The sequence below is a fragment of the Lepidochelys kempii genome, chromosome 9, assembly GCF_965140285.1.
Source record: "Lepidochelys kempii isolate rLepKem1 chromosome 9, rLepKem1.hap1, whole genome shotgun sequence".
NCBI lineage: Eukaryota > Metazoa > Chordata > Testudines > Cheloniidae > Lepidochelys > Lepidochelys kempii.
Window position 1 is genome coordinate 101,059,405 of NC_136388.1, and position 27,540 is coordinate 101,086,944.

General features: G+C 39.0%; 1 protein-coding gene across 10 annotated transcripts in view; it reads left to right on the plus strand.

The window, feature by feature from the left end:
• LRCH2 (leucine rich repeats and calponin homology domain containing 2) overlaps positions 1 to 27,540 on the plus strand; it is an 88,609-nt gene that overhangs the window by 18,851 nt on the left and 42,218 nt on the right. For all 10 annotated transcript variants that reach the window (XR_012160642.2, XM_073358583.1, XM_073358574.1 and 7 more), the window contains exons 2-6: positions 16,702 to 16,846; positions 18,879 to 19,005; positions 24,715 to 24,820; positions 24,908 to 25,044; positions 26,660 to 26,793. Coding sequence is in view for 9 of the 10 variants with exons in the window: in XM_073358574.1 (XP_073214675.1) it covers positions 16,702 to 16,846; positions 18,879 to 19,005; positions 24,715 to 24,820; positions 24,908 to 25,044; positions 26,660 to 26,793 (649 nt within the window). In the remaining variant the exon portion in view is untranslated. The remainder of the gene's footprint in view (positions 1 to 16,701; positions 16,847 to 18,878; positions 19,006 to 24,714; positions 24,821 to 24,907; positions 25,045 to 26,659; positions 26,794 to 27,540) is intronic.

Here is a 27,540-nt window from a genome sequence, read left to right on the forward strand (position 1 = left end):
CTATACAGTAGGTATGAATAGAGAAGCACTGAGTAACTAAAACATCCTTACCTACCTTTAAATATTCATTGTACTTATTTCACATTTAATGAAAAAAGATCTTCTGAAATACCTGTGGACCTTTGAGAAATAAGTGTCATTAGCTAGCTCATGTCTTGCTGTTGGTTATGAGGATTAATTGTGTTCTGTAAAATCATGTTATTCCTTAGATGGGTTTTTTTGTACCAACCGATCAGCCAGACTCATATTGGTGGGGATGATATTAATTAAAAGCTAATAATCTTAATTGAACCTGGAGCAAATGTTCAGTTTTTAGAAGTGTATTACTAAGAAATAAACTGGCAAGTCTGTTGATGTAATCATCTGATTATTCTAGAATTGTTGGTTGTTGCTGCTATTTTATCATGTTATGGTGGTGTTTAAGGGCCAAATGAGAATGGGAGTCATTATGCTAGGCACTGTACAAACACAAGAGTAAGACGATTCCTTCCTCAAAGATCTTCCAATCCAAATAGACAGGACAGACAAAGGGTAGGAGAAAAGAATAGAACATGCATTGTTCACTACCCTTGTAAGAGCAGCAAATGTCATATTGGTTCATTATGACTGTTTTTGCTCGTGGATTTAGGTAGATGTAAAGACTAAGAAAGGGAAGGGGCAAGAGCCAACACTTAGTTACCACTGGAGCAGTCATCTGCCCCATGAATTCCCAGTGTAAGTGTGTTGGGGAGAAAGGTGTGTGCTGCTTTGGAAATGTAGGCCTGGCTTTAAAATTAGTGTTCACATTCGGTTATGGCATGGTGGCAACACAAGCAACCTGAGAGAAGTGGAAACTTTTGAAAGTTTGTCAGCCAAACCTGAATGGAATTTCACTGGACAAAAGACCCTTCTCTAGCCCAAGGACTTTCTTACTGCTAAATTTGAAAAACCTGCTGAAAACATTGAGGGTTTTAGAATTTCTCAAAGTCGCAAAAAATATTTCACGGTGGAATGTGTTAGCCTAAGGAGTCTCTGCCAGCTCCCCTTAAAATACAGTTTTAAAGTAGCAACATATTATGTGTTGTCTTTTGTTGTTTTAAAACCTTGTTTCACTTACTGGCTTCTCTCTGCTCTATACTTCTTTCTTGTAATAAATCATGATGTAGCTGTAAAGTACTTTTTTTAAACAAAAGTGTGTAATGGGATGGGTTTATATCCATTTTGGTAAGCTGAACTCTTTTTAGCTAAAATCATTGAACTGTTTTTTACCACTAATCTTCTGTATTGGTTTTATGAATACTTTATTTGATGCTACAATATAAATTCATAAGTAGAAGAATCATTAGAGGTCTTTAAGGCAGATGTATCCATGGACATGTCTTGCTATTCTAAATGCATACTTATAGATATATCTATATCTGTATATGACTTACGGACTGATTCAGTTTGAGGACAGTAGATTGAGTCTTGTCTTTAAATGTCTGCTGACCTCTCATCAACCACATTTTTTTCCCTTGGAGAATGATGGTGGTATTCACCTTGTACTTATGTCATTTCCTAAAAAAAGACAATTGCATAAAAATATGGCCTCTATTCCTCAGTGACAAGAAAAGATGTACTTAAAATTGAAATCATATCCTCTGACACTGAAGTTGGTTACTGTGGAAATGATCGATGTCACAAAAAGATGATTACGGCTTCAGTTTGGGAATGAGCAGCAGAAATGGCTTTCTTCTGCAGAAACTATTATCCTGGTTTGGAGTAGACTGTGTTACAGAGTATTACTCTGTAATAGTAAACCAGGGAAATAACAAACACCAACAATTCTAAATAAATGTCGTTCAGAGTCCTAAAAGATGTGTTAATAGCACTTGAAATTCTTCAGAAACTTGTCCCTTTTCTGAGTGGTATGGGCATGGCTCTCTTTCTATTATTATTACTAATCATACTAAAGAATGACGTTAGACACAAACTTTACATGTTGCTATTGATGCAGGTGGTTTTTTTTCCCCTTCTTGCTCTAGCTGACCAGCACTTCTGAGATTTATCCTCTTTTCTTCTTACAGGACATAATAATTGACAGTGGGAGTTTTTGGATATCTGGCAAGGAAGGCAAGGGTTATATAGGAATTTGTACTTCTTTTACAACAGCAGAAATAATGTAATAAAAGCTTAGGAAAAGTCCTGGATAACCCTGCCAAGGAACCTTTAGTCTGCAGTGATTGGATGCTGAGCTATGGGAGAGAGGGTTCTCATTTTTGTTTTAATTCTTCATCCTTCTACTTAGAAGAATCAGTTTCTTACAGGGCTTGATCTTGCATGGTGTGGTGCTGTCTAGCATGGAAGACATGGACTTACTCACATGGTTAAAGCTAAGCATGTGCTTAAGTGCTTTGCTCGATCATGCTAGTGTGCTAAGCACCTTGCAGAATTGAGGCTATAAAGACAGTAGGCATAAAAACTGAGCTTTCACTGGACATTCCCCTTTCCTTATAGATTGTGGAATACTCTCTAAGGGCTTGGATCTGGAACATGATTGTGTGTGTGTGTGTCTTTTTCTGTTTCAGATGAACATCTTTGTTTTTTCTTTTTAAATAAGAATCTGGGGATTGATATATCTCAAACATTTTAAATCATTTTCCATTGGTTGTCACAAGTGTCTTTCTCTTACTCCTGTACTCTGAACTAAACAAAATTGTGAAATTTCTGTATACAGTGAAAGAAGCAGTGGGTTTTAACTGATCGACTATTTTTTTAAAAGTTGTTCCCAACATTAACTTTAAATGGTACTGATCAAGCAGCTGCAGTAAGTTTCAGAGAAACTTATTTTCTAATTATTGTTGAAAAGATTCTCTTGTTTTTTAATAATATTTAGACTTTAATATAGTGCCATCCATCCAAAAGGTATCAAAGCTGTTTACACACACTAATGAATTAAGCTTCACATCCCAGTGAAGTAGAGAACTATCTCCATTTTGCAGGTTTACCATAAGTGTCACAAGAAGTTTGTGACAGGTTTCAGAGTAACAGCCGTGTTAGTCTGTATTCGCAAAAAGAAAAGGAGTGCTTGTGGCACCTTAGAGACTAACCAATTTATTTGAGCACAAGCTTTCGTGAGCTCACTTCATTGGATGCATACTGTAGAAAGTATGGAAGATCTTTTTATACACACAAAGCATGAAAAAATGGGTGTTTACCACTACAAAACGTTTACTCTCCCCCCACCCCACTCTCCTGCTGGTAACAGCTTGTCTAAAGTGATCACTCTCCTTACAATGTGTATGATGATCAAGGTGGGCCATTTCCAGCACAAATCTAGACATGAAAGTTGCGATATTACAACAAAAAAATTTCAAAACCAGACTCCAGCGAGAGACTGTTGAATTGGAATTCATTTGTAAATTGGGTACAATTAACTTAGGTTACCTTGCATAATGACTTAGCCACTCCCAGTCTCTATTCAAGCCTAAGTTAATTGTATCCAATTTGCAAATGAATTCCAGTTCAGCAGTCTCTCGCTGGAGTCTGGTTTTGAAGTTTTTTTGTTGTAATATCACAACTTTCATGTCTGGATTTGTGCTGGAAATGGCCCACCTTGATTATCATACACATTGTAAGGAGAGTGATCACTTTAGACAAGCTATTACCAGCAGGAGAGTGGGGTGGGGGGAGAGAAAACCTTCTGTAGTGGTAAACACCCATTTTTTCATGCTTTGTCTGTATAAAAAGATCTTCTATACTTTCCACAGTATGCATCCGATGAAGTGAGCTGTAGCTCACGAAAGCTTATGCTCAAATAAATTGGTTAGTCTCTAAGGTGCCACAAGTACTCCTTTTCTTTTTAAGAAGTTTGTGGTAGTTCTTGGAATACATCCCAGTTGTCCAGACTTTCTTGTGCTTTTAACAGAAAAGAATCCTTTCCCCCACCTCTTCTTCACTGAAATTACATTGTGTTTCAATGAGAAAAATATCACAAATATACCCAAGTTTATATAAAATCCCTGGTATTTTGACTTTCAGGCCAGGGACCTGGAATTACTTCTGTAGGTGTCTGTAATCACATCACTGGTACAACAATTACTTAGACAGCAAATTTAAATTTCATTTTAACTTTGTCTTTGGCCACTGATGTGGTCATAGAAATCCAAGGATCTTTACCGTGATATAAAAAGTGCCTGTTTTATATTAGAATGACTAAAATTTAGTATTAATAGATGTTTAAATGGCATCAAATCTTCTTTTTTTTTATCCAAGAGTAAATTAATGCACATTCCAGTGGTGGTAGATATCGGAGCCTTGGGGCTTTTTTCCCCTTTGCCTTCTGTGGCTTACCGTTCATCTTGAGACATAATCAGGGATCATAATTTTCCCTGCTCTGACAAGATGTCTTAGTGCTGAGGTTTACTTTTCTCAAAAACAAACCAAAAAAAAAAACTATTTTCGTTTGTGATTTCATTCTTCCGCTTTTCCCCTTCTATCTGGGAAAGGGACTATGTTTGTGTTGGATAAATTTATGAAAAACCGTTCTAAGATGAAATTTAAATACAATTGTCCAGTCCATTGAGTATCAAAATTGGGAGCAAAAAGGAGCAGGTGCTACATATGAAATCTGAGTGGTAACTTTTCCTTCCTTCTCTGGCTAATGGCTAACTTAATTTGATTATTAATTATTCAATTTCAATATATTCAGCTGTGTAACTCAGATACTGGTGAATGACTTGTAAAACAAAGCATCCTTTGTGGGTCCCATATTTTCTAGTCCTGCACAGATTAATCATCGCCATGTAAACCTGTTCATGAGGAAAGGATCCTGCTGTCTCTAAGTGGGTAAGTGTGGCTTGCTTTTATGATGTATTGGTAATAGGCTAGGGACAATATTTAATTACCCCATCCAGTGGAATGATCTGGAGAAAACTAGAATGAACTTTTTTGGTCTTGTCTACACAGAGGGTTTCTTTGAAATACCCCTGCCTCTTTTTACTTTTAGTGGTATATTGCATGGTCCTGGTTTATGCTGACTAAGGGTTAGCCAATTGTAATAAAAACTCCAACAGTTGGTTTACGCTAGTGCTCCCACAATTACTAGTTCTGGCAGAGTGTCATCGGTGTGAGAAGTTCAGAAAAACTACAGTGTAGGTGAAATCATAGAGCTGCTTAGTCCCAGTGTGGGCTTACCATATAGGGGATCATATGCCTTATGGTTTGGCTCTATTCACACTTGTGAGAGAAAAACAAAGATATCTTCAAATGAGGTTCCCAATGCTAAATGGGTGGAGCCCAAACTGTACGGGCAATCCCACCTCCTAAATTATTCAACCCCCTTGCCACCACCCATAGAACTGTAGTAACATTTCATTAAAATAAAGTATGGGGCTTTAAACTATGATTGTTTTATAAAGATTAATGTAAACTAATGTTAATATTAAAACAGTTTTGTAACCCATAATTCTAATCTGGGTTTACTGGAAAGATGGAAGTGGGAAACTGAAATTATGACACTACTAGAATTTAGGGTTAAAATACAGTATATATTTTTGCAGCATTGTCTATTTTAAGTATTCAAGATAAGTAGAATTTTTTCTTCACCCTCAACCTCCCCTATTGGTGGCGCTATCCTCATCAAAGCTGACAGATTGGTGTCATCAGGAGTGACACAAACATTGAGCACCATTGTGAAAGTGGAAGACTAATAATTGAATCCAGATGCTTGCCAAGGATTTCCATTTACTTCAGGTTGGTTTCAAGTGTGCCAGCACTTATGAGGGAGAAGGTGACTTTTAGAGGATGACTCTACGTTTTTATGTTAGCAAAACATAAAAAACACTATGAAGCATGTTCCCCTTGAACATTTACAAGTTGCTTGAAAGCCTTAACACCCATGTAAGTTAGGTAAATATTATTACTCCACTTAGTGTGTCCGTTTCCCTGCCTGTGAAGTGGCTTGTTCAAGGGAGTCAGTGGCAGAAGTGGAAATAAAGCCTAGATTTCCTGACCTACAGCTTGCTGTACTGGAGCAGACAAGTTGTCCATCTAGCATTGCATCCAGTTTCTGATGCCACCATATGATTCAGAGTACGGTGGAAGAATCCCTATATTGGGAAGCTATTTAATAACCTGCTCATAGGAAGAAGTATTTCATGTATGAAATCCCACTTTATTTTCTGCTTTATACATTTATTTGTTAAAATTTGATGAATTCTAGGAACAGTGGGATTGATCATATTGTTAGATGATGATGATTTTTTGAATGGCTGATTACTGGGGACCAGCAGAAAAGACCTATGGTGGGGATCCGATGTGCAAGTTAACTGTAACCTGCACAGTAGGGGCCCTTCTCAGAGTACAGGACCAGACCATTGTTCTCATGTTTACCTCAAGGCAAGATATGCTGTTTCCGTAAAACAGGAAGATGAAACTGTGGTTGAGGTGTGGTGCTTCTGCAGTGAGAGTGGGATGTCTGTAAAATGGGAGTAATACATATTTCATGTTATTGTTGATCCTTGGATGGAAAATTAATCAATAGTGTGTAACTAGCACACTGTGAGATGGTGTTTAAGTAGCACCTCACTTAGTCATATGACTTGTTCCAGATGATTGTGTATATTAAAGTACATGACAAATCTGAAAGGAATCCTTTCCAGTTAAAGTAATATAATTAAAGAAACTTAAACTGAGATTCTTCATAAGGAAATCCAGTAATGGTTTTTGTACAAGAGTGTTTAGCAATTAAATCCAGCTATTCCAATCTTGATTTCCTTCAACCCCTACATATTCAGCCTTCATTTACATGGTTTTCAAAAACTATCCCTTGTGTTTTGTAGTTTTGGAACCAAGAAGGGAACCATGAAAAGCTTGAATTCTCCTAGTTGGAGTGAGGATTCTCTAGAGCTTAAGAAATAGGAGAGCTTCTGTGAGATAACTCCTATTTTGCATATGTCAGGAAACCAAAAATCTCTTTAAATTATAACGGCTCATCTCATTGACATGCTATAATTATTCCACCATTTTAGCTGTAGAACATTGTACTGTAGGACTAAGCTTGCTAATAAAATCAGTCTTAAATACACTCACTTGCCACACTGCACGAAAAACAAAATACAAATACATTACTCACAAGAATTGTACAGTAATTAATTGGTGGAGGTAGCAGCAATCTTGTGTCTGTGTTCACTTCTGCATTCGTGGATGGGAGGCAATGCTGCAGCCCTTCCATGAATGGGAATCCCTTTGAATTTAGTGGGTGTTGACACACACGCAGAGCAGCTGCTTCATCAGTCCATGTAACAAAAAGATGATTTTGTTTGTATTAGCATATGGCCTATAGGTAACACTGACACTTAATAGCAGTAGAGGTTTTTCAAGTTACTGGGTCCACATTAGCATCCTCTGAATACGAGGCCTTCATGCTAGAGCTTTGTCTGTTAGTTTTGAGGATGCTCTCCTTTGACAAAAGCAGCTCTCTTGTTGATGGCTCATATGCACTTGGTTTCCAACAATATGCTGTCTGGTTAAATGTCTATCATGGTGATAGCGGATGTTGAAGTGTTTCAGCCTTCGTGGTTCCTGAGGGAGGGGTGTGTGTGTGTGTGTGTATATGGGGAGAAATGTTGCTCTGAAACACTAGACATTTTTCCGTGCTTTGTCTACACAGGCTAGAATGGGACACATCCACTGTTGGCTGTAAAGGTGAAAGCTGCAGCCTAGCTAAGGCATGGTTATCTGTAGGGCTGAATGAGACAGCTGTCAAAGTGCCTTAACCATGTCTGCTTTATTGATTCCACCATTGCTTCCGCTATTGAAGCTCCGTCAAGGAAGATGCAGATCTTGAGTTTGTTGAGGTCTCCCCCACCTCCCACCACCTTTGTGATTTTTCTCATGACACTTGCCCTAGTGTTTGAAAAGAGGAAAAGGGAGTGACTGGAAATTTGCCATTATATGAGAGGAATAATAGGTAGAGCATGTAATTACATTATGTATTTGGAGTGTTATATTTAATGAGCCCAGTATTTGCATGTAGTTGATTCAACACCAATGCTCTGTCTAGTGATCGCATATGCACTGTGTGAAGGGTAATTAGATTGTGGTATCTTAACATATAATTATTATTCCACGTATAAGGTGCCCCTCTCAGTACTTGTTTGAGCATATAAATCTGTTTTCAGATTCTTTGAGACATGAAATTTCTTAAACTGCAAGATATATTATATATGACAATAATGGTCTATAAAGTGTATGAAATGCTCAACTATGCGCAGTTCTCAGAATGCGCATCTCCACCTGCAATACTGCATTCTGGAGTACATACACATAACCTCCTTTTGACAGTTATCACAAGTGTATGCGTCTGAACATCAGTGGGGGCAAAATGTGTTTTTATATGCCTGCATGCCTGTAACAGTTACACTGTAATTTTATACTGCAGTTTTCTGCATTTAATTCATTTAAAACGCCTCTGATTAGTCAGTTGATGTGGTGTAAAAAGCATCTGGATTAAACCTAAACCTTGTTTCAAACAATATTTTATTTCCCTTGGTTTGTCTGCAGCAGTTCATGGGGATGGGGGTGGGGCACGGAAGAGCAGGGGGAGATGTTTGAAAAGCTGGACTTGAAGAAGGGGAAAGAAGCCTTAAATATCTAGAAACTGGGGGGGATGGAGGGGAGATGAATGGGAGTGAAAGAGAAGGACAAATGAGACAGAAGGGATTTGGAAGGAAGTTCAGAGTGTGGATGGGGGAATTGGTTTGGAAGGTAATTACATTCCGGAGGGCAGGGGAATGTGACAGCATCAGGAAATGGAGAATGTAAATAATCCATGTCACTTTTATTATTATTTATATATTCTCTCACTTTTTCTTCTGAATGGCCCTACAGGTTTCTGTTTTCTAGCCCCTCCTCTCCCTCAGTAACGGAGGGGTGCTCTGAAGTTCCTCACGTACTGGGGCTTTGGAGGGCCAAAACACTTTTCCCTTCCAACCTAGGGAAACTCCCATGAGCCATCCTATGCTAGATACCTGTGTGGGGATGGGTTGCCACAGTTCTCAGCATTCTATTTTCCTCATATCTCTCTATGGCCCTGATGCTGAAAGATATTAAACTTTTGTAAACCCCTCACCGACTTCAGTGGGAATTGAGTGCTCAACACCTCCGTGGGATCAGCTCCAGAAGTAGGAAAAATTCTTCCTTTGTAGGCTCTTTAAAACAGGCTCTCAGTCACCAAAGGATGCAGGTTTCAGGCAGTAATGAACGCTTTCTGGAGAAGATTTACTCTGGATTCTCATCAAGATTCCTGGGCCCTGTCCACTCCTGCATTATTTCCCCACCGAGATACTATGAGATAATTCAAGGTTGAAGTTTATTTCATAAGTATACAGTAGAACCTCAGAGTTATGAACACCTTGGGAATAGATGTTGTTTGTAACTCTGAACAAAATGTTATGGTTGTTCATTCAAAAGTTTACAGCTAAACATTGAGGTAGTACAGCTTTGAAACTTTACTATGCAGAAGAAGAATGCTGCTTTTAGCCATCTTAATTTAAATGAAATAAGCACAGAAACAGTTTCCTTATCTTTTCAAATATTTTTTTAAACTTTCCCTGATTTTTTTTAGTAATTTACATTTAACACAGTACTATACTGTTTAGCTCTTTTTGGTCTCTGCTGCTGCCTGATTGTGTACTTCCAGTTCCAAATGAGGTGTGTGGTTGACTGCTCAGTTTGTAACTCTGAGGTTCCCCTGCATGTGAAAAAACTAAGGAAGAATCCAATTTGAAGCAAAGTATGCAGCATGTACAGGGATTATAGTTGGCTGGGGAATAAAAAATTTTGTAATCCAGTGACTGGGTCACTATCTTGTACATTTGAATAGACCAGTGATTTTCTTTCTACTAGACTTTCAATAGCTTTGCTACAGAAACCCATTTTTAAATCGGGAAAATCTTCCATTTTCTACTGTTTTTAAAAATCAAAGCATCTTGGAAGCAGAAAATTTTGGTAATTAGGGTTTTGGTGACAACCTGCATTCTTTCTTAATTATATAGGTTTAGCTTTAATTCCTTTAAATTACAGTAATAAAACCACTTTAATTTGCAATTTTTTTATCTAAAAGATTTTGCTTGCAAAAGCAAGTCTCTTTATCTAGGATAAGTTTGGAAAAGCAGTTTTAACTATTATCTTTGAGACCTTTCTACACTTTTTTTGAATTAAGGGGCAAATCCAGGTCTCTAATACATGCACATAAAATGTCCCTTGAAGTCACTCAGAGCTAAGAGTTTTTGTAGATTAATTTGAATACTTCGGGTAATTTCTCCTTTCAGAAACAATCATGAATATAAGACATATAATATGTAATAAGCGGTGGGTGCTCATTATTGCAAGATAGATTTACAGCATATCAACAGCATTTAATTATTAGAATTATTGGTGCAAGTGATTGAACTACCTATCATGCAGCCACATAGTAATAGTACCTAGCAAAAAATCACAGCAATTCACTGTGAGGTAGAAAAATAAGCATTCCTCTTATCCCTCTGAAATACAGTCTTAGGCTTTGTCTACGACTGGCAGTGAATGACACAACTTTTGTCATTCAGAAGTGTTTAAAAAAAAAAAAAAACCCCACATACCCCACAAGGCCCAAGTTTTGTCGAGGAAAAGAGCCAGTGTAAACAGTGCTTTGTCGGCGAGAGAGCTTTCTCCTGCCGACAAACAGCAGCTACGCTGCGCGCCTTTTAGCCGCACGGCTGTAGCGGCACAGCTGTGTTGCTAAAAGTTGTGTAATGTAGATGTAGCCTTAGGGCTTGCCTACACTAAAAAGTTTTGTTGGGAAAAGGCAACTTTTGCCGACAAAATAGGGGAGGCATATGCACTGCAAATCTACTTTTGATGGCAAAATTGCTGTCATATTATGCAGGTTTGGTGATAAAATAAAACCACCTCAGTGAGAGGCATAAAACCTTTTGCAGCAAAGTTAAAGTGACAGACCGTCAGCATAGACACTGCTGTTTGTTTTGTCTCCAGAACTGGCTTCTGCCAGTATCCCACAATGCCTGCTGTGACCGCTCTGCTCACTGTTTTGATCTCTGGTGCTCTGCAGACATGCGCCCCTCCGCTTTCAAAGCTCCTGGAAGTGTCTGACAGCTGAGCGTGCTGCTGTGTTTGGGGAACAAAGAGCAAATCTTTGGAATGCTCCTGTTCAGCCCTACACTAGGAACACAGCGGCAGGCAGGCAGACTGCGGCTGCAAGGGCAGGGAGTTGGGCGCGGGGGACGACTGCTGTGCTGCTTTGACATTCCTCTGCGCGAGAGCTACAGAGATGCTGAGGATGCTGCTCTAGGCAAATGAGGAGACTGTGGGAGAACTCGGAGGGAATCACAGAACCGCGGGCAGCTTGGGGAGAGACTGCTGTGCCAAGCAGAGCCGGGGGTTAAGTGTGTGTGGGGTGTCCCACTCCCCATGCTTCAGGATCATAGAATCATAGAATATCAGGGTTGGAAGGGACCTCAGGAGGTCATCTAGTCCAACCCTCTGGTCAAAGCAGGACCAATCCCCAATTAAATCATCCCAGCCAGGGCTTTGTCAAGCCTGACCTTAAAAACTTCTAAGGAAGGAGATTCTACCACCTCCCTAGGTAATGCATTCCAGTGTTTCACCACCCTCCTAGTGAAAAAGTTTTTCCTAATATCCAACCTAAACCTCCCCCACTGCAACTTGAGATCATTACTCCTTGATAGGATAGGTTGGTCAGCCTGCTGTCTTCCCCACCAAGACACACCATCTCCTCTCCCTCCCCATAACACACTTCAGTTGAAAAAGCAGTGGGCAATCTACTAGGATGCCCTGCAACGATGGGATTGAAAAACCTGCATAATATGATGCTGTACCTGTCCCATGAGGCATTGCAAACCCTAACCCTTCCCAAAGCAACTTGTGGCCAGTTGCACAGTAGAATAGCTACCACAGTGCATTGCTCTGTGTCGATGCAAGAGCTGTTAGTGTGGATGCACTCTGCTGACACAAGAAACTAGTGTGGACATGCAGCATTGGTTTTAATTAAAGTGGCATAACTTTTGCCAACAAAATTTTGTAGTGTAGACGAGGCCTTAAGGCCTGCACCTACTTAGGTGCATAAATACTTGTAACTTTACTTACCTGAATTTCCCCATTGATTTCAGTAGTACTAATTGTGTAAGTTAAGTTGCTTACATGCATAAGTGTTGTACGTAAGAACATAAGAAGGGCCCTACTGGGTCAGACCAAGGGTCCATCTAGCCCAGTATCTTGTCTTCCGACAGTGGCCAGTGCCCGGTGCCCCAGAGGCTAGGGACACCATTCCTGTCCATCCTGGCTAATAGCTATTGATGGACCTATCCTCCAGAAATTTATCTAGTTCTTTTTTGAACCCTGTTATGGTCTTGGCCTTCACAACATCCTCTGCAAGGAGTTCCACAGGTTGACTGTGTTGTGTGAAGAAATACTTCCGTTTATTTGTTTTAAACCTGCTGCCTATTAATTTCATTATATGACCCCTAGTTCTTGTGTTATGAGAAGTAGTAAAAACACTTCCTTATCTACTTTCTCTACACAAGTCATGATTTTATAGACTCAATCACATCTCCCCTTAGCCGTCTCTTTTCCAAGATGAAAAGTCCCAATCTTATTAATCTCTCCTCATATGGAAGCTGTTCCATACCCCTCATCATTTTTGTTGCTCTTTTCTGAACTTTTTCCAGTTCCAGTATATCTTTTTTGCGATGGGGCGACCACATCCACACGCAGTATTCAAGATGTGGGCGTACCATGGATTTATATAGAGGCAATATGATATTTTCTGTCCTATTATCTATCCCTTTCTTAATTATTACCAGCATTCTGTTCGCTTTTTTGACTGTCGCTGCACATTGAGTGGATGTTTTCAGAGAACTATCCACGACGACTCCAAGATCTTTCTTGAATGGTAACAGCTAATTTAGATCCCATCATTTTATATGTATAGTTGGGATTATGCTTTCCAATGCGCGTTATTTTTCGTTTATCAACACTGAATTTTATCTGCCATTGTGTTGTCCAGTCACCCAATTTTGAGAGATCCTTTTGTAGCTCTTTGCATTCTGCCTGGGTTTTAACTATCTTTAGTAATTTTGTATCATCTGCAAATTTTGCCACCTCAGTGTTTACCCCTTTTTCCAAATCATTTATGAACATGTTGAAAGGACTGGTCTCAGAACAGACCCCTGGGGGACACCACTGTTTACCTCTCTCCGTTCTGAAAACTGACCATTTATATCCCTTTTTGTTTCCTGTCTTTCAACCAGTTACCTATCCATGAGACCACCTTCCCTCTTCTCTCGTGGCAGCTTACTTTGTGTAAGAGCCTTTGGTGAGAGACCTTGTCAAAGGCTTTCTGAAAACCGAAGTACACTATATCCACTGGATCCCCTTGGTCCACATGCTTGTTTACCCCCTCAAAGAATTCTAGTAGATTGGTTGTAGGTTCAGAACCTTCTCAAGTATTACCACAAAGACTGAAAAAAGTAAACGCTTACCGATTACCAGTCAGGCTAGCACATTAGGGTTTTTTGTAGTTTAGTTCAGAACTCTATGTAGAAATTAATTTAGATATAATCCCAAATGTACATATTTTTATGGAAACTGTGTAACTTCAAAACATTTGAATTTAGATTCTCAAATTTTCTCAAAACTTGGTTTGCAGTACATAACACACAAATGATAGTATTGAAAGGTACTGGTTAACATTTGCATCTCTGTGTTCTATCTAGATTGTGTGCCCTTAATCTATATTCAATATAAGTAGGCTTGGCAGAACTAGATTTTAATAATGTTTTTTATAATTTTGACTGATATCAGTGTTTGTTCTTAAGCATTTTTTATGTTTTATCCACACGATGAAAGGGGTGCATAACCAATGGAAAATCTTTCATGGACCTATTCAACAGCAAGAGGAAAAATAATGCCTATGTGGTAATAACGCTAAAGAATGATAGTGCTGTAATACTACATATAATTATTCAATGATCGTAGACATTGAGATTTAAAAAGTTAAAACACAAATTGTCAACATCACATATCAAAATATAAAAATAAATATCCTTAAACTCTACTGTGTTCTCAAGCAGCATTTTTCTTTTTTTTGCCTTACTTCATCATCAGTGGAAATATTTTTTTGTCCATTGTGTTTGGTGAAATGTTTACCAATTTAAAAATCTAATTTTTCCAAGTCTAAATATAATTGACAAATGAATTAATCCCATACGTAACTTTACTGTTCATTGTTATGGATTATTTTGGAAGAAGCTGTTACCTCATTTTGTCAGTTTCGGTAAAGAACAGTGTTCAGCCACTCCCTGAAGAAAAAGCCTTACGCAAATGTATAAAGAAATAGATAGGCCTGACTCTTCCCCAGTCTTCCTGTTTTCTTGAAGAAAAAAATTATTCATGAATGAAAAGATACTGTATAGGTAGTTACTTTTTTAACACTTAAAATTTTATATAAAGGTTATCATACCTCATTTAAACCCTAATGTTAGGGGATCTTATTTTGTTCTAAAAACTTGGGCTGAGATCTTGGCCATTGACGTCAGTGCGGCCAGGATTTTACTTTGATCTTTACTGAAAATTGGCACAAAAAGCCAAATGTTCATAGAGAGCAGCAAGGTCCTTACATTGTGCACTTCTAATTTGACATTACTGCAGCTTTGTACACAAATCATGCATTTTATGCATGCAGTTAAGTTTGTTTAGTATGGGAAAAAGAAGACTGAGGGGGGATGTGATACAGTTTTCGTGTACATAAAAGATTGTTATAAAGAAGAGTGTTAAATTGTTCTTCTCATCCGCTGAGAACAGGGCAAGAAGTAATGGTCTTAAATTGCAGCAAAGGAGATTTAGGTTAGACTTTAGGAAAACCTTTGTAATTGAAAGTGTAGCACTGAAACAAATTTCCTAGGGAGGATGTGGAATCTCTGTTGTTGGAAGTTATGAAGAACAGGTTAGACAAATACCTGTCAGGAATAGCTTAGAATAATACCTAGACTTGCCTCAGTGCCAGGGACTGGACTAAGCGACCTGTTGAGGTCCATTCCAGTCTGACATTTCTGTGTGGACATTTGCCCACCCACTGTCCTGTCATAACTTAATTAGCTGAATGGTTTTGCTCGATATTAAATCACTGAGTTGATAGTGAGAAAGGACTCAAAGGGCGTTACTGATCTATCCAAGTGAAGTCACTTGTCTTTGTGATATATACTATTGTGCTAAGGATCTTAACACATTTTTTTAAAAACTTTTGGTGGTTAACTGATCAATACAGGTAAGATTTTGTCACAGATATTTTTAGTAACAGTCACGGACAGGTCGTGGGCGATAATGAAAAATTCACAGAATCCGTGACCTGTCCCTGACCTTTACTAAAAATATCCATAACAAAATGGGGAGCCTGGGCATCTGGCGTGGACTGGAAGCTCCAGGGGCCCCCTCCGCTGGCAGCTTCGGCAGCGAGGGTCCCCCCCTTGCTGCCTGGGGCGGCCAGGAGCAGCAGGGGTCCTCCCCCCCATTCCTGCCTGGGGGCAGTGGGCGTACCCCGCAGTTCCATGCTTCCACAGGCAACAGGGGACTCTGCAGCTCCCAGCCGGCACTGGCTGAAGTCACGGAGGTCTTTGGAAGTCACGGATTCTGTGACTGCTCTGCCCTCTGTGGCTAAATTGCAGCTTTACTGATCACCTCTGGAATTCAGGGTTCATACCACACTTTTAAATGGATGTGTATTAAAACTACTCAGTGAACTCACCTGTCAAAGATGACATGCACTGATTCTGTCACTTGGTTTGAGAACGTAGACTTGATGAAGTCGTTGCAACTTTTTTATAGTATGGGAACTTTTTTCGTATAGTCTGTAGTATTCAAATTTGTTCCAACCATTTAGTTTCAAAATGCAAGCCATCATTTGGAACACATCACCGTGGCGACTTGAATGTGGTGGAAACTACACCCCTCTTCTGCCCACTAAAATAATCCTAGTGTGTGTTTGTCTGGATTTTATTCTGTTTTGAACTGTTTGATTAGTACTTCTTAAATGGAAGACATGACAGTTGTGTTTTCTTAAGATGAAAGGCATGATAAATCTGCTAAAATAATGTTGTTTAACTGGGTGAATGGATAAGTTCTGCACACCTAGCTTTATTCTTGCAGATATCCTGAAACAACTTTAGAACGTTAGGTTCTAATGTAACTGGTACCAGTGGGAAACAATCTATTCAGTTGTCTTGTAATATGTTAAATGAGTTGTCTTGTTGCACCTAGCAAGTGAAAAAATTAGAGGAATAAACAGATGTATAGAACTGAGGAAAAAATTTACAATTTAAAATTGTGATGAATATTTCTAACTTCTTTATAGGAGTAGGGTGTAGCATAACTTTAGATTCTTGTACTTTTTATAGCATAAGTTTATAATCAAATGCAATGTTAATGGTATCTTTCACTATTTTTTATTTTTGGAAGGCTTTCGTCTGTTATTTATTTTAATTATCAAAATCATCATTATGATTTTTCTCAGCAGCATCTAGTAAAACCAAAATACTTATGAACATCAAACACCTAATCTTGCAGGGACATGGCAAGGACAGCAGTTGTCTTGTGTATCTCTTCAATTTTGGTTTAAATTTTTGACTTTTTAGAAAACAGTCTTTTCTTTTCTTTTTTTTGTTTCAGATCTTTCAAAGAACAGATTTACTGAAATTCCTTCAGATGTCTGGCTGTTTGCACCACTTGAGACTTTAAATTTCTATCACAACTGCATCAAATCCATTCCTGAAGCCATCAAAAATCTGCAAATGTTAACATATCTTAATATTAGGTGAGTAACTGTTTTTTCCTGTTGATGTCTAGGGATTATATATAGACCATCAGGAAAGATGGCATTCATCATCCTCAGGACCTTCATTACATTTGTTCCCCGCTTTTCCTCAGCTTGTTAAACATTGTTCTATAGTTTTTGTCTTTTGGTTGTAGGTCAAGTAGCTCCTGCTTCTTCCTTCATGGGAAGGAGTTGACTGTATTACCGTATTCCATACAGTAAATTGTAGAAGCTAACTATGTGGGAAGCTAATGGAAGTTTCCTTTGTTTCTGGTGCTATACAGATAAGTGTCGATGAAGGTTGGAAATAGGCTATAGAAGTTGGATTATTCTGTTCAGAAGGCTCTACAGACTTAGCACTCAAATGAGTAGTGAGAGAGGTGACTGCATTACTGCAAACAAATAGTGGGATCTTGTGAGACGAAGGAAAAGAAATAAACACCAGCTTTACAGGAAGACTTATAAAGTGTAATGGGTATACATATATATTGAATGGGGCATTATGGAAAACTGTAACTTTCCCATGCGCTGTTGAGACTTGTTTTGTACAATATGCCCAAATTTTGGTCCCTGATCATCTAAAATATTCTGGAATAATCTCTTCCACTATACATTTTGCAACGGGATTTGTGACCATCCGTCATTTTTTTCTTGTCAAGTTTGAGGTGACTTGATTGAGAGAAAAAGAGAGAGAGGACTCGGGAAAAATAATTGTTAATCATGTCTTGAAAGCTCGAATGCTTTTTCCCCCCCAATGTCTTGTTTTTTTTTTTTTTTTTTTTTTTTTATACTCAAACTTCAAGTGAAGTTTAGTCAGAAGCTTTTGGAGGTGTAGTATACAAGACCAAATTTGAAACAGGAAGGAATATTTAGGAAGTTATGCACTGGCAAATTTGCAGGGTAAGAATGGTCTGCTTTGTGGAGGTTTTTAAGAGCACTAGTGACATCTGAGATACCTACACTGTTTGTTTTTCTTTTCCTGTGCAAAGGGCCAGAAAGCACAATTCTCTTCTGCTTCTGGGGATAAAAGATGCAGAAAAAATCTCCTCAAACAAGACTAGAACAAATGCTCATTGAAGTAGGAGTTCTATTCTGTATTGAAGCAGGTTCTCAAGGTATTTGGGTGGCCCATTTCATGATGTGCTCTACTTCTCTGGGGGAGTATCCTTGCTTGGTGAAGAGGAGGAAGGACTCAGCTGCTTTCAGACACTCCTGCAGGACCTGTCTCCCTGTGGTTATCCAAAACTGTTCCCTCAATTCCCGCTCTGTGTTGCTCGTCAAAATCACTATATAGCTTGAATGTTTCATAGTGTGGTCGGTCATTCTCTTGAGCCAGGCTAGCTGGAGTGGAGTAACTAGACTGTACTGGTGAAATGAAAATGAGCCCTAAGAGAGGTCTGGTCTACACTAGAAAATTAGATCAATCCAGCTACGTTGCTCAGGGCTGAGAAAAATTCACACCCCCAGAGCGACATAGTTTAAGGCAACCTAAGTTCACTTGTAGGCAGTCTTCCATCAATCTCGATACTGCGTCTCGAGGAGATGAGTTACCTACACTGACAGGAGAACCCCTGCCATCAGCCTAGGTAGAGTCTACGCACTAAAGCGCAGCTGTTCAGCTGTAGCATTTCAAGTGTAGACAAGCCCAGAGATTCAATTTACAACTCAGTGGGTTTGCTTATTTTGTCTTGTCTATCTTGAGTCCATTTCACTTGACATTACTTCTACATGGCAAGATGTTGAAATGTTTTTATAATTGCATCTTATTCCCTAGATTTACATCATATTATGGGAAGACTAAATTATTACACTTGAACGCTATTTTATTTAAATTGAATGGGGACATGGAATTTATTTAGTTAAGGCAGACTTTTTCATGTAAGTCATTCATACTGGGGAACACAGCTAAAATTTGAATGAGAGGTATTGCTGTGTACTTTAATACCTATTGGAACAGAGAGAATGTTTTCTCAGAATTCCTATTAAGCTTCAAGAGACTATTTTAATTAAAACTTTTTTTTCCCCTTTTTAGTCGAAATCTTTTAGCAACATTGCCAAAATACCTGTTTGACCTACCACTTAAAGTTTTGGTTGTCAGTAATAATAAGCTGGTATCCATTCCAGAAGAAATTGGAAAGTTAAGAGACCTGATGGAGTTGGTGAGTATAATTGTGTACACCACTGTTATGTGTATTGTGGTATAGATAACTTATTAATGCCGTAAGAAAAGTATAATTTGATATTACTACTATTAGTAGTTTATTCTGATTGTGCAAAGGGCTGACTAAGAGTGGGGCCCCATTGTGCTAAGCACTGTACAGAGTAGAAGACAGTCCCTGCTGTAAAGAGCTTAAAGACACCCATCTGGTTGAGTAAGGGGATATGAGACAAAAGCAGAGTGAACAATGTGAGGGCAGCAAATGTCGTGTTGCCTGTATTTGTTTTGGTGGGTGTGGAGGGAGGGAATTACTTACAAGATAAGCTAACAGGGGAGGGGAAGTGAGGGGGACAGGGCAGGGGGAAGAGTTTAAGAGGGAAAAGTGTGGAGTTAAACTGAGGTGAAGAGACTGTAAGGGGCAGATGGGATGGAGAGGATTGTTGCTAACAATTCTGATTGGCACAGGGCAAAGAAAGACAAGTCAAAACTGAGACGTTCTCTGACTGTATGTTTACACAGTGCTCGGAAGCCCAGGGGAGCAGTTCTCTTGGCAGACTTGAGCTAGCACGGCTCATGCTAGCATTTTAAAAATAGCTGTGTAAACAGCTCTTTGAAGTTGTGGCTTGGGTTGGAGCTTGGGGTCTGAAGCCTCGGGGAGAGGGGTAATCTGTTGACTTGGGCTGGGAGAGTTGGTTTTATGGGCTCCAAAACTCAGTGTAGACCTACCAGAAATGTCCAAAGCTCCCTACTTTGGCTCCTACTGGCTGGAGTCTGACTGATTCCCCACTGTAGTTTTTCCCAAAGGCCATGTGGCGGGAACAAGGGAAGGAACCTCCTGGAGCCTAATTCCTCCAGGTTATGGGAGTCTCTCCTATGCAGTTCTAGGTCCAGGGGGATGTGAATCATTGATGCAGAATGCCAACTTAGTTATTGCATGGTCAGTGTTCAACCGTATATTGCAGCATTCAAAGTACAGTTACAAAGTTATTAACAATTTAGAATAACTAAACACTGAAATATATAAGTAATCAAACTTTCTCTTAATACATTGACATGAAAGACAAATCTGAGAAACCTCTATTTATTGAATATGGTTTCTCAGTTTAATATGTAGTAACAAGTAAATTATGAAGGAATGTAGCCTCACTTACTTTAAAATGAAATTGGGTCTTTTAACTTGTTGCTGTAGTTCACCTGTAACAGATATGCTTAGTTTTGTGATAAGTCTAGAACATTACACTCACACCTGTAATGAAACATGAGCATATTCCAGGTCCCAGCTTTTTCATTTGAAAAGTCAGAAATAAAGATTGAACTCAGTTTCCTTTGTGAAATATATTAGTGAAATGAATGCCCATTATTTATCCTATTCTTTCTCTTGTACTATACTTTCTGTGGGGGTAAAGAAACATTTTTATTGGGGGGGGGGAATTGAGAATACTACATTTCGATTAACTAGTTAGTGTATTTGAAAGTACATTGTCAAGGTTTCTTTCATATTTTTAAAATGTGTTTACTCACTGTTTAAAGCCCTGACATCTTTACCAGTTGAAAACGGGATAAATGTTTTTACTATTGGGGATTTTACAGGGGTTTCATAAAGTTAATCTTCAAAAGCCAAGTGAGAATTAATTGCATGTGAGGAGGCAATCTTATATTAAGTAAAGATTAGTTTTTTGCAGTCTGTCTGCAGTTTCACCCAGAATGGAGTCTGAGTGTACAAATGGCTGTATAATAACTTGATAGAACAATGAGGACCTGGGCTACGTGTGGTGACTTGTCAGTGTTGAGGTGCACTATTATCTCACTGCACATTGCAAACAGCCTGCCCCCCATTTCTGTAGCAATTCAGACTCAATGCCTTTGGTAATATAATTGTGTACACTGTTTTAGGCACTTCTGCAACGTTTAAAATGTTCTTTGTTATACTGTATATATGTAGAACTTAAAAATTCTGGCTTTTTAAAATTACAGATCCATGGGATCACTCCCTGACAGAAATCTAGACCTGCAGTGTTCTGCATATGCGCATGTAAAATATTGCCAGAAATAAAAAATCCACCACAAGGTGTATAATGCAATCTTGAATATTAAATATAGCTCCCGTATGTGGGTTTTTGCTCTGCTGCCTTTATTATAGTGGTTTTCAAGCACACTGCCATCTGTACACAACATGAAGGTATTTTTAATCCTGGTGCTTAAATACTCTTTATGTCCATAGAATCATAGAATATCAGGGTTAGAAGGGACCTCAGGAGGTCATCTAGTCCAACCCCCTGCTCAAAGCAGTGCTGATCCCCAATTAAATCATTTCCACTATTGTTTGATATCTGCATTAGAGCTCTCTAGTCCATCAAGTAGGCATGCTGTCTTTATTCTAAAGACTCAAAGCAACAGTTGCCAACCACGAATATTGAGATGGAGTATTTATAAAAACCATCCTAGCTCTATTTTTGTCCCTTTAAAAAAAACCAAAAACCTTTCATTTTGTGTACTTCACCACTCTGTGTTATAATTATCTAGAAAATTAAAAAGCGTTTGTCGCCACAAATAAAACTGAAGTGTAACTTTTGAATGTTTTTATCACCCTTCCTAAATTACCCCATGGACTTGAAATAGAAGACTGTTAACCAGTTTTCAGTACACTTACATAATAGTTTAACAATCCACGATGAACATTTAAAACTGGTAGGCAACCCAAGTAGCCAAATGGATGCTGGAGAGAGATGTTGGGAAGGAATTCTGTCCTAAAGTAAGCAGGCAGAAGAGAAAGAATGGGCACATGTATGCAGAAGTGGATTCACCTGTCCCACCGCCTGAGCAGGGGAGCTGCACGGAGAAAAAAGCTAGATTTATTTCTAAGGACCTACCCTTTAAAATCAATCTCCAGTTTTTCATCTGTAGCATTGGGTGTGACATCTAAGTGTTATCATTGCACACATGAATCACACCTGGAAAACTGGAGCTATAGGTCTCTCTTGTTGAACCAGTGTTCAACCAGGTTGGAAATAAGTTTTTAGGTCTTCTCCATATTTTATTAAAGCATATGCTGAAATTATCTAAAACACTGGTTAATAAAGAAGTTACTGTTCATCCAAGTATAATGTTAAATTATCCAAAAGTAGCAAGTTTGATTTAAAAAGTCATAAAATGGATATAATACATAATCTGCAATATCTCAAATTAGAGTTAATAAATTTAACAGTACATGTTAAATATCCGTATCCAAATACTCAAATACATCACTCATGGAAAGTTATACTAAGAGTAGCTTGTGGAAAATAAATATAGTAATGAGTGTAGATTGTCCCTCAATAGTTGAAATTTTAAAGTAGGTTGTCCATGAATAAATATAGTCCACCAGAGAAGAATTTCAGCTACTTTCCTGTCTTTGCTTCTCATTGGCACTGTAGCTCATTTCTCCTGGTATTGCCAATGTCCGGTGATATATTCTAGTCTAAATAAATGCCCCTTGATCACCTGATGGTGTCTGACAGCGTGAGTCACTGCTTTAGCCGGGCACTGCACTGACCGATTCCACATTCCAGTAGCACTCGCTTGTTACCAGGATCACAGGTGCCCTAGGCTCCCACAATCAGTAATGTGCTTGAACCTTGTAACCCCTGGCACTCAAAGCATCAGCCACGGGGGCGTATTTCTCCAGCTTTTGAGCTCTGGCACCGCAAAAGGCCAGGGTTCTGTTCTCAGAAGGAACTATGACATCCACCATGACAACCACCTTCTGTTCCTCATTAGTAATGACTATGTCCAGTCACAGTTGATTCTCCATTTCAGGGACAGAGTTCATGGCAACCTTTCCCATGGTTGGCAGGATGGCCTTGACTAGGTGGTCTTGGATAGTGGTGTGGCATAGCTGGCAGGTTTTAGAGTTGAGTTTGCAGCTGCACAAGATGTGGGGTAACGTCTCGTTAGAATAGCCAAACTTTTTGCATCGATTGTTCCAATGGCTCCGTTCAGCGGGATGCAATTGAGCCAAGCCCTGTTGCTGAATTTCCAGTTGTCAAATCAGGTGAAGCTGTCCCTGGGGAGGAAGTGATTCCTGGCATCCCACTTGCATGTCACCTCAAAAGCCTTGCCCTGATGTGACTTCCGTCTCAGGTTTTCTACTTACTGCCAATGGATGGCATCCTTCAATGTCCTCTTGAGTATGGTCCTTGCTGTCAGAGTAATGACTGCGTACACAATGTTCTTGACCTGGGGCACCAGGACTCCCACCTCCTGACGTTCCTCATACAATGTCCAGAGGCAGCCAGTAAGCTGCTGCAGCCGTCGTATGGCATTGTGGGCACAAGTCTAAAGTGAAGCAAAGTCTCCCCAGTCTGTTCCAAACTCGCCTTCCAGGGTCTGTTCCAAACTTGCCTTCCACTCAAGTACATGGCGACATCTTGGCTGGAAGGGGTCCTCGCTATTTGCTTCCTGCTGACATCACACACAGCACTTGCTGCAGTGCTCCTCACCATAGCGTCCTGGTATGTCAAAAGACAGAATGCGTGAATGATCACCGCAGTGTGGCCTAGATCACCTATTCAAGGGATGTTGGCACCATCCTGCCTATGCACAATGACCACCAGTTCATTACTGGCCAGCTGGGGAAGGTACATCCACTTCTTCACCACATGCCTTATGGTGTTGTCCACCTTGTTGAGAGGTACCTTCCCTCGCTTACATGAATGCCTAAACAAACGTTAATTAATTTAGTCTTGCAACACCTGTGTGAAGTAGCTGTAAACCATGCTTATTCCCTGTGGCTGAACCACTTCGAGGTGTAATGAGTCTACAGCAGTCTTTGTGAGACTAGGCTGATATATTTTTTCTGAGGCAGTAGAGCATCAGGTTCCCAAACTTTTTGCTCGCACAACCCTTTCTTAATGAAGTATTTCCTGCTGGGACCACAGACAGCATGGAGGATGCCATCTTATAGAGCAAAATGGTGTCCTCTGCACGCATGACCTTGCATGCTCCGTATGTGAGAAGTCATGCCGCATGGAGGATGCCATTTTGCTCTGCAAAATGACACCGTCTGCAAAGTGTGACCTTGTATGTATGGTGTGTGTGAGGTCACGCTATGCAGAGGATGCCATTTTGTAGAGTGAAATGGTGTCCTCCATGCATTGTGACTTTGCACACACTGTATATGCAAGGTTACGCTGTGTGGCACAAAATGGAATTTTCCACGCACTAGGGATTGCCGTCATCCCCTTTGCTGATGGTGTGACCCCATTTGGTGTTTCAACCCACAGTTTTGGAACCGCTACAGTAGAGGATCATCATTTTAGATCCAGTGGTCTCAGGTGATTGTGGAACATAGGGAAGAAGAAAGGTTGTTATCCCCATTTTGCAGAGGTACAGAATGTAGGTGAGCTGTCTGCAATCACACAAAAGACAGAGATGGGAATCAAATCCAGATCTTCTGATTGGGTCCAGTGCAAATCTCAAGGTGGTCTTTCCTTGTCCATTGGATTAGACTCCTTGATTGGGCTCCCACACTACCAAATGTTGCTGCAGATTGGAAAGGCTCTCCTTAGAGCTGAGTTATAGCAGCTCTCAATTTGGTAAGAAAGGGGGAGGGGGAAGGAATGAGGATATTGTTCTTTAAAACGTGTTTTTGTAATAGCTTTCACTGAAATTTTTTCCTTTGTTTAATTTCAGTCAAGATATTCAGCTCATTGACTCATTATCTTTTACTTAGGATATCAGCTGCAATGAGATTCAGGTCCTTCCCCAGCAAATAGGAAAACTGCAGTCACTTAGAGAACTGAACATTAGAAGAAATAATCTCCATGTGTTGCCAGATGGTAAGCTGCTCACCATCCTCGTGTTGAAATAGGTAAATTACACAAAATATTAGGGTGTCTGATTTTGTTTTCTTTCCCCCTTAACAGAATTGGGAGACCTTCCCTTGGTAAAGCTGGATTTTTCTTGTAATAAAATTACAGAGATCCCAATTTGTTACAGGAAATTACGTCATTTACAAGTAATAATTTTGGATAACAATCCAATGCAGATACCACCGGCACAGGTTAGTATAAAAAAACTTGCATTTTCTCAACTTTCCCAGCATTTTAAGAAAGGGTGAGATGTGTTAGGTTAATTACCAACCAACTGCCAGTGGCACAAGGAAACATAAGGGCATTTCTTGACCCATAATCCTTTGCTCAAAACATTATTTTGTAGTTTAATCATTCATCCCACCCTTTACATTAGTTAATGTGGAGGCCAGAATAGATAATTGTAGTAGTCCATTCTGTCCTTTAAAAAACAAAAAACCTACAAACCTATGAATAAACCCCCAAAAATCAGGCTGATGTTGATTTATACTATGTGGTAGTCTGACAAATTGTTGTGAACATCCAAAGATTTAACCCAGGAGAAAAATTGTAGGTGTGACTATTAGGGTTAGTCTCCTTTCTCCCACACACAGCTATCGTTCTTTCTCTGCATCCATATTTCTGCTTGTTCTTTCCATCTGCTTTCTGTTGCTGATCTTTTCCTCAACCCAGCCCTATAGAGACATAATGAGCAAGGCCCACCCCCAAAAATGGTCTTAATCAGTTTAATCTAATCTGAAACTACAAACAATATGTAGTAGTCATAATTGCATGGTAACTGTATAAGTTATTGAATAACATCATTACAGGGTAGATTAAAGGCACCCAAACAACCATACCTTTGCATTTCCATACCTTAACATTTTTGGATTTCTTAAGTTTAATTCTGATATTCCTGGGCTTGTGATGCTTGTTTTGGAGATAATTACTACATTCCTGTAACTTTTTTTTTAACTTTAAATTACTGATACGTACACAACCTTTATCTGGGTATTATATCGTACTTTTTTCCCCCTTATTGAAATTTGAAAGTAATCATTAAATTTTCTTGAATACAGTTGTATGAGTTGTACTTATTAGAAACATCTTTGAAATAAGAAAATTAATGTTGGAGTTTAATCTTATCTGTTTATAACCTTTATACTGGCTTAGTTTGATAATATGTATTATAAGTTTCATACAGCATGTATCAGAAATGTCTAAACTCCGCTCCTTTCCTCCCTGATCCCGGAGAGGTCTTATTTACCTTTGTTGCAGCTTCAGGCACCCTGATACCTTTCCCTCTGATTGGTATCCAAATGCTTCTGTGTTTGATGTATGCAGTGTTGTTGTAGCCATGTTGCTCCCAGAATATTAGTGACAAAGTGGTTGAGGTAATATCTCTTATTGGACCAGCTTCTGTTGGTGAGAGACACAAGCTTTCGAGCTTACACACCTCAAAAGTTTGTGTCTCACCAAGAGAAGTTGGTCCAATATGACACGTCATGGCACCCACCTTGTCTCTGTGCCTGATGTCATTAAGACCATGGGCAGCCTTCTCTGCTGTCCTTACTCTGCAGGCAGGCAGACCTTGCACTTTTATGTGCCTAAAGAGCAGGTCTGCTTGTCTTGGGCTTCTGGACAATTTGATTTTTTTTTCCAGCCCTGACTGCTAAACTACTAAAACTCTCTATTTTTTTTTCATTTGAGAGTGGGAAGAGTAAATTCTTGTATAGTAGAAAGTTAATAAAAATAACTCTTAAATGTAGAAAGTGTATGATATAAATATACCATGCATCTAAATTAATTTTTTCATGTGTTTAACAGATATGTTTAAAGGGTAAAGTTCACATATTTAAATTCCTCAGTATTCAAGAATGCCTCCGAATAGATAAAAAACCAGATTCCTTAGATCTTCCATCACTGTGTAAAAGAATCCCATCCCAGCCACTCACAGACAGGTATTACTTTTCTTCTTTAAAACTACTTAATGTTTGCTATGAAATAAGTGTTTAGGATAATGGAGAACTACTCTCATAGTGAGGTCATATAATGTTAATAGTTGTATTTACTTTTAAGGCATCATTATTACAAGTTAATTGATTAACTGATTTAAAGAAGAATTATATCAATTATATATTATATATTATTATATTATATATTATAATATTATATATTATAATAATATTATATATTATTATATCAATTGGGCTATCACCAGCAGGAGAGTGGATTTGTGTGGGGGGGTGGAGGGTGAGAAAACCTGGATTTGTGCTGGAAATCACTTTAGATAAGCTATTACCAGCAGGACAGTGGGGTGGGAATAGGTATTGTTTCATATTCTCTGTGTATATATAAAGCCTGCTGCAGTTTCCACGATATGCATCTGAAGAAGTGAGCTGTAGCTCACGAAAGCTTATGCTCTAATAAATTGGTTAGTCTCTAAGGTGCCACAAGTCCTCCTTTTCTTTTTGCGAAAAAGACACGGCTGTTACTCTGAAACCTATCAATTACATTATATCTCTTCATTCTTTTAATTTCTTGCTACAAAGCAAATAGTAATTGTGCTTTTTCAAATTTTCGGCAGTAGGGTACACCAGAAATTAGACTAAAGATGGGTTTGAATTTGTTTTTTGAAATGAGCAGCTTTTCTTTTTCATACTACTACAGTACAGTAGAGCATTGAAGTTATATTCCTCTGAGCTTGC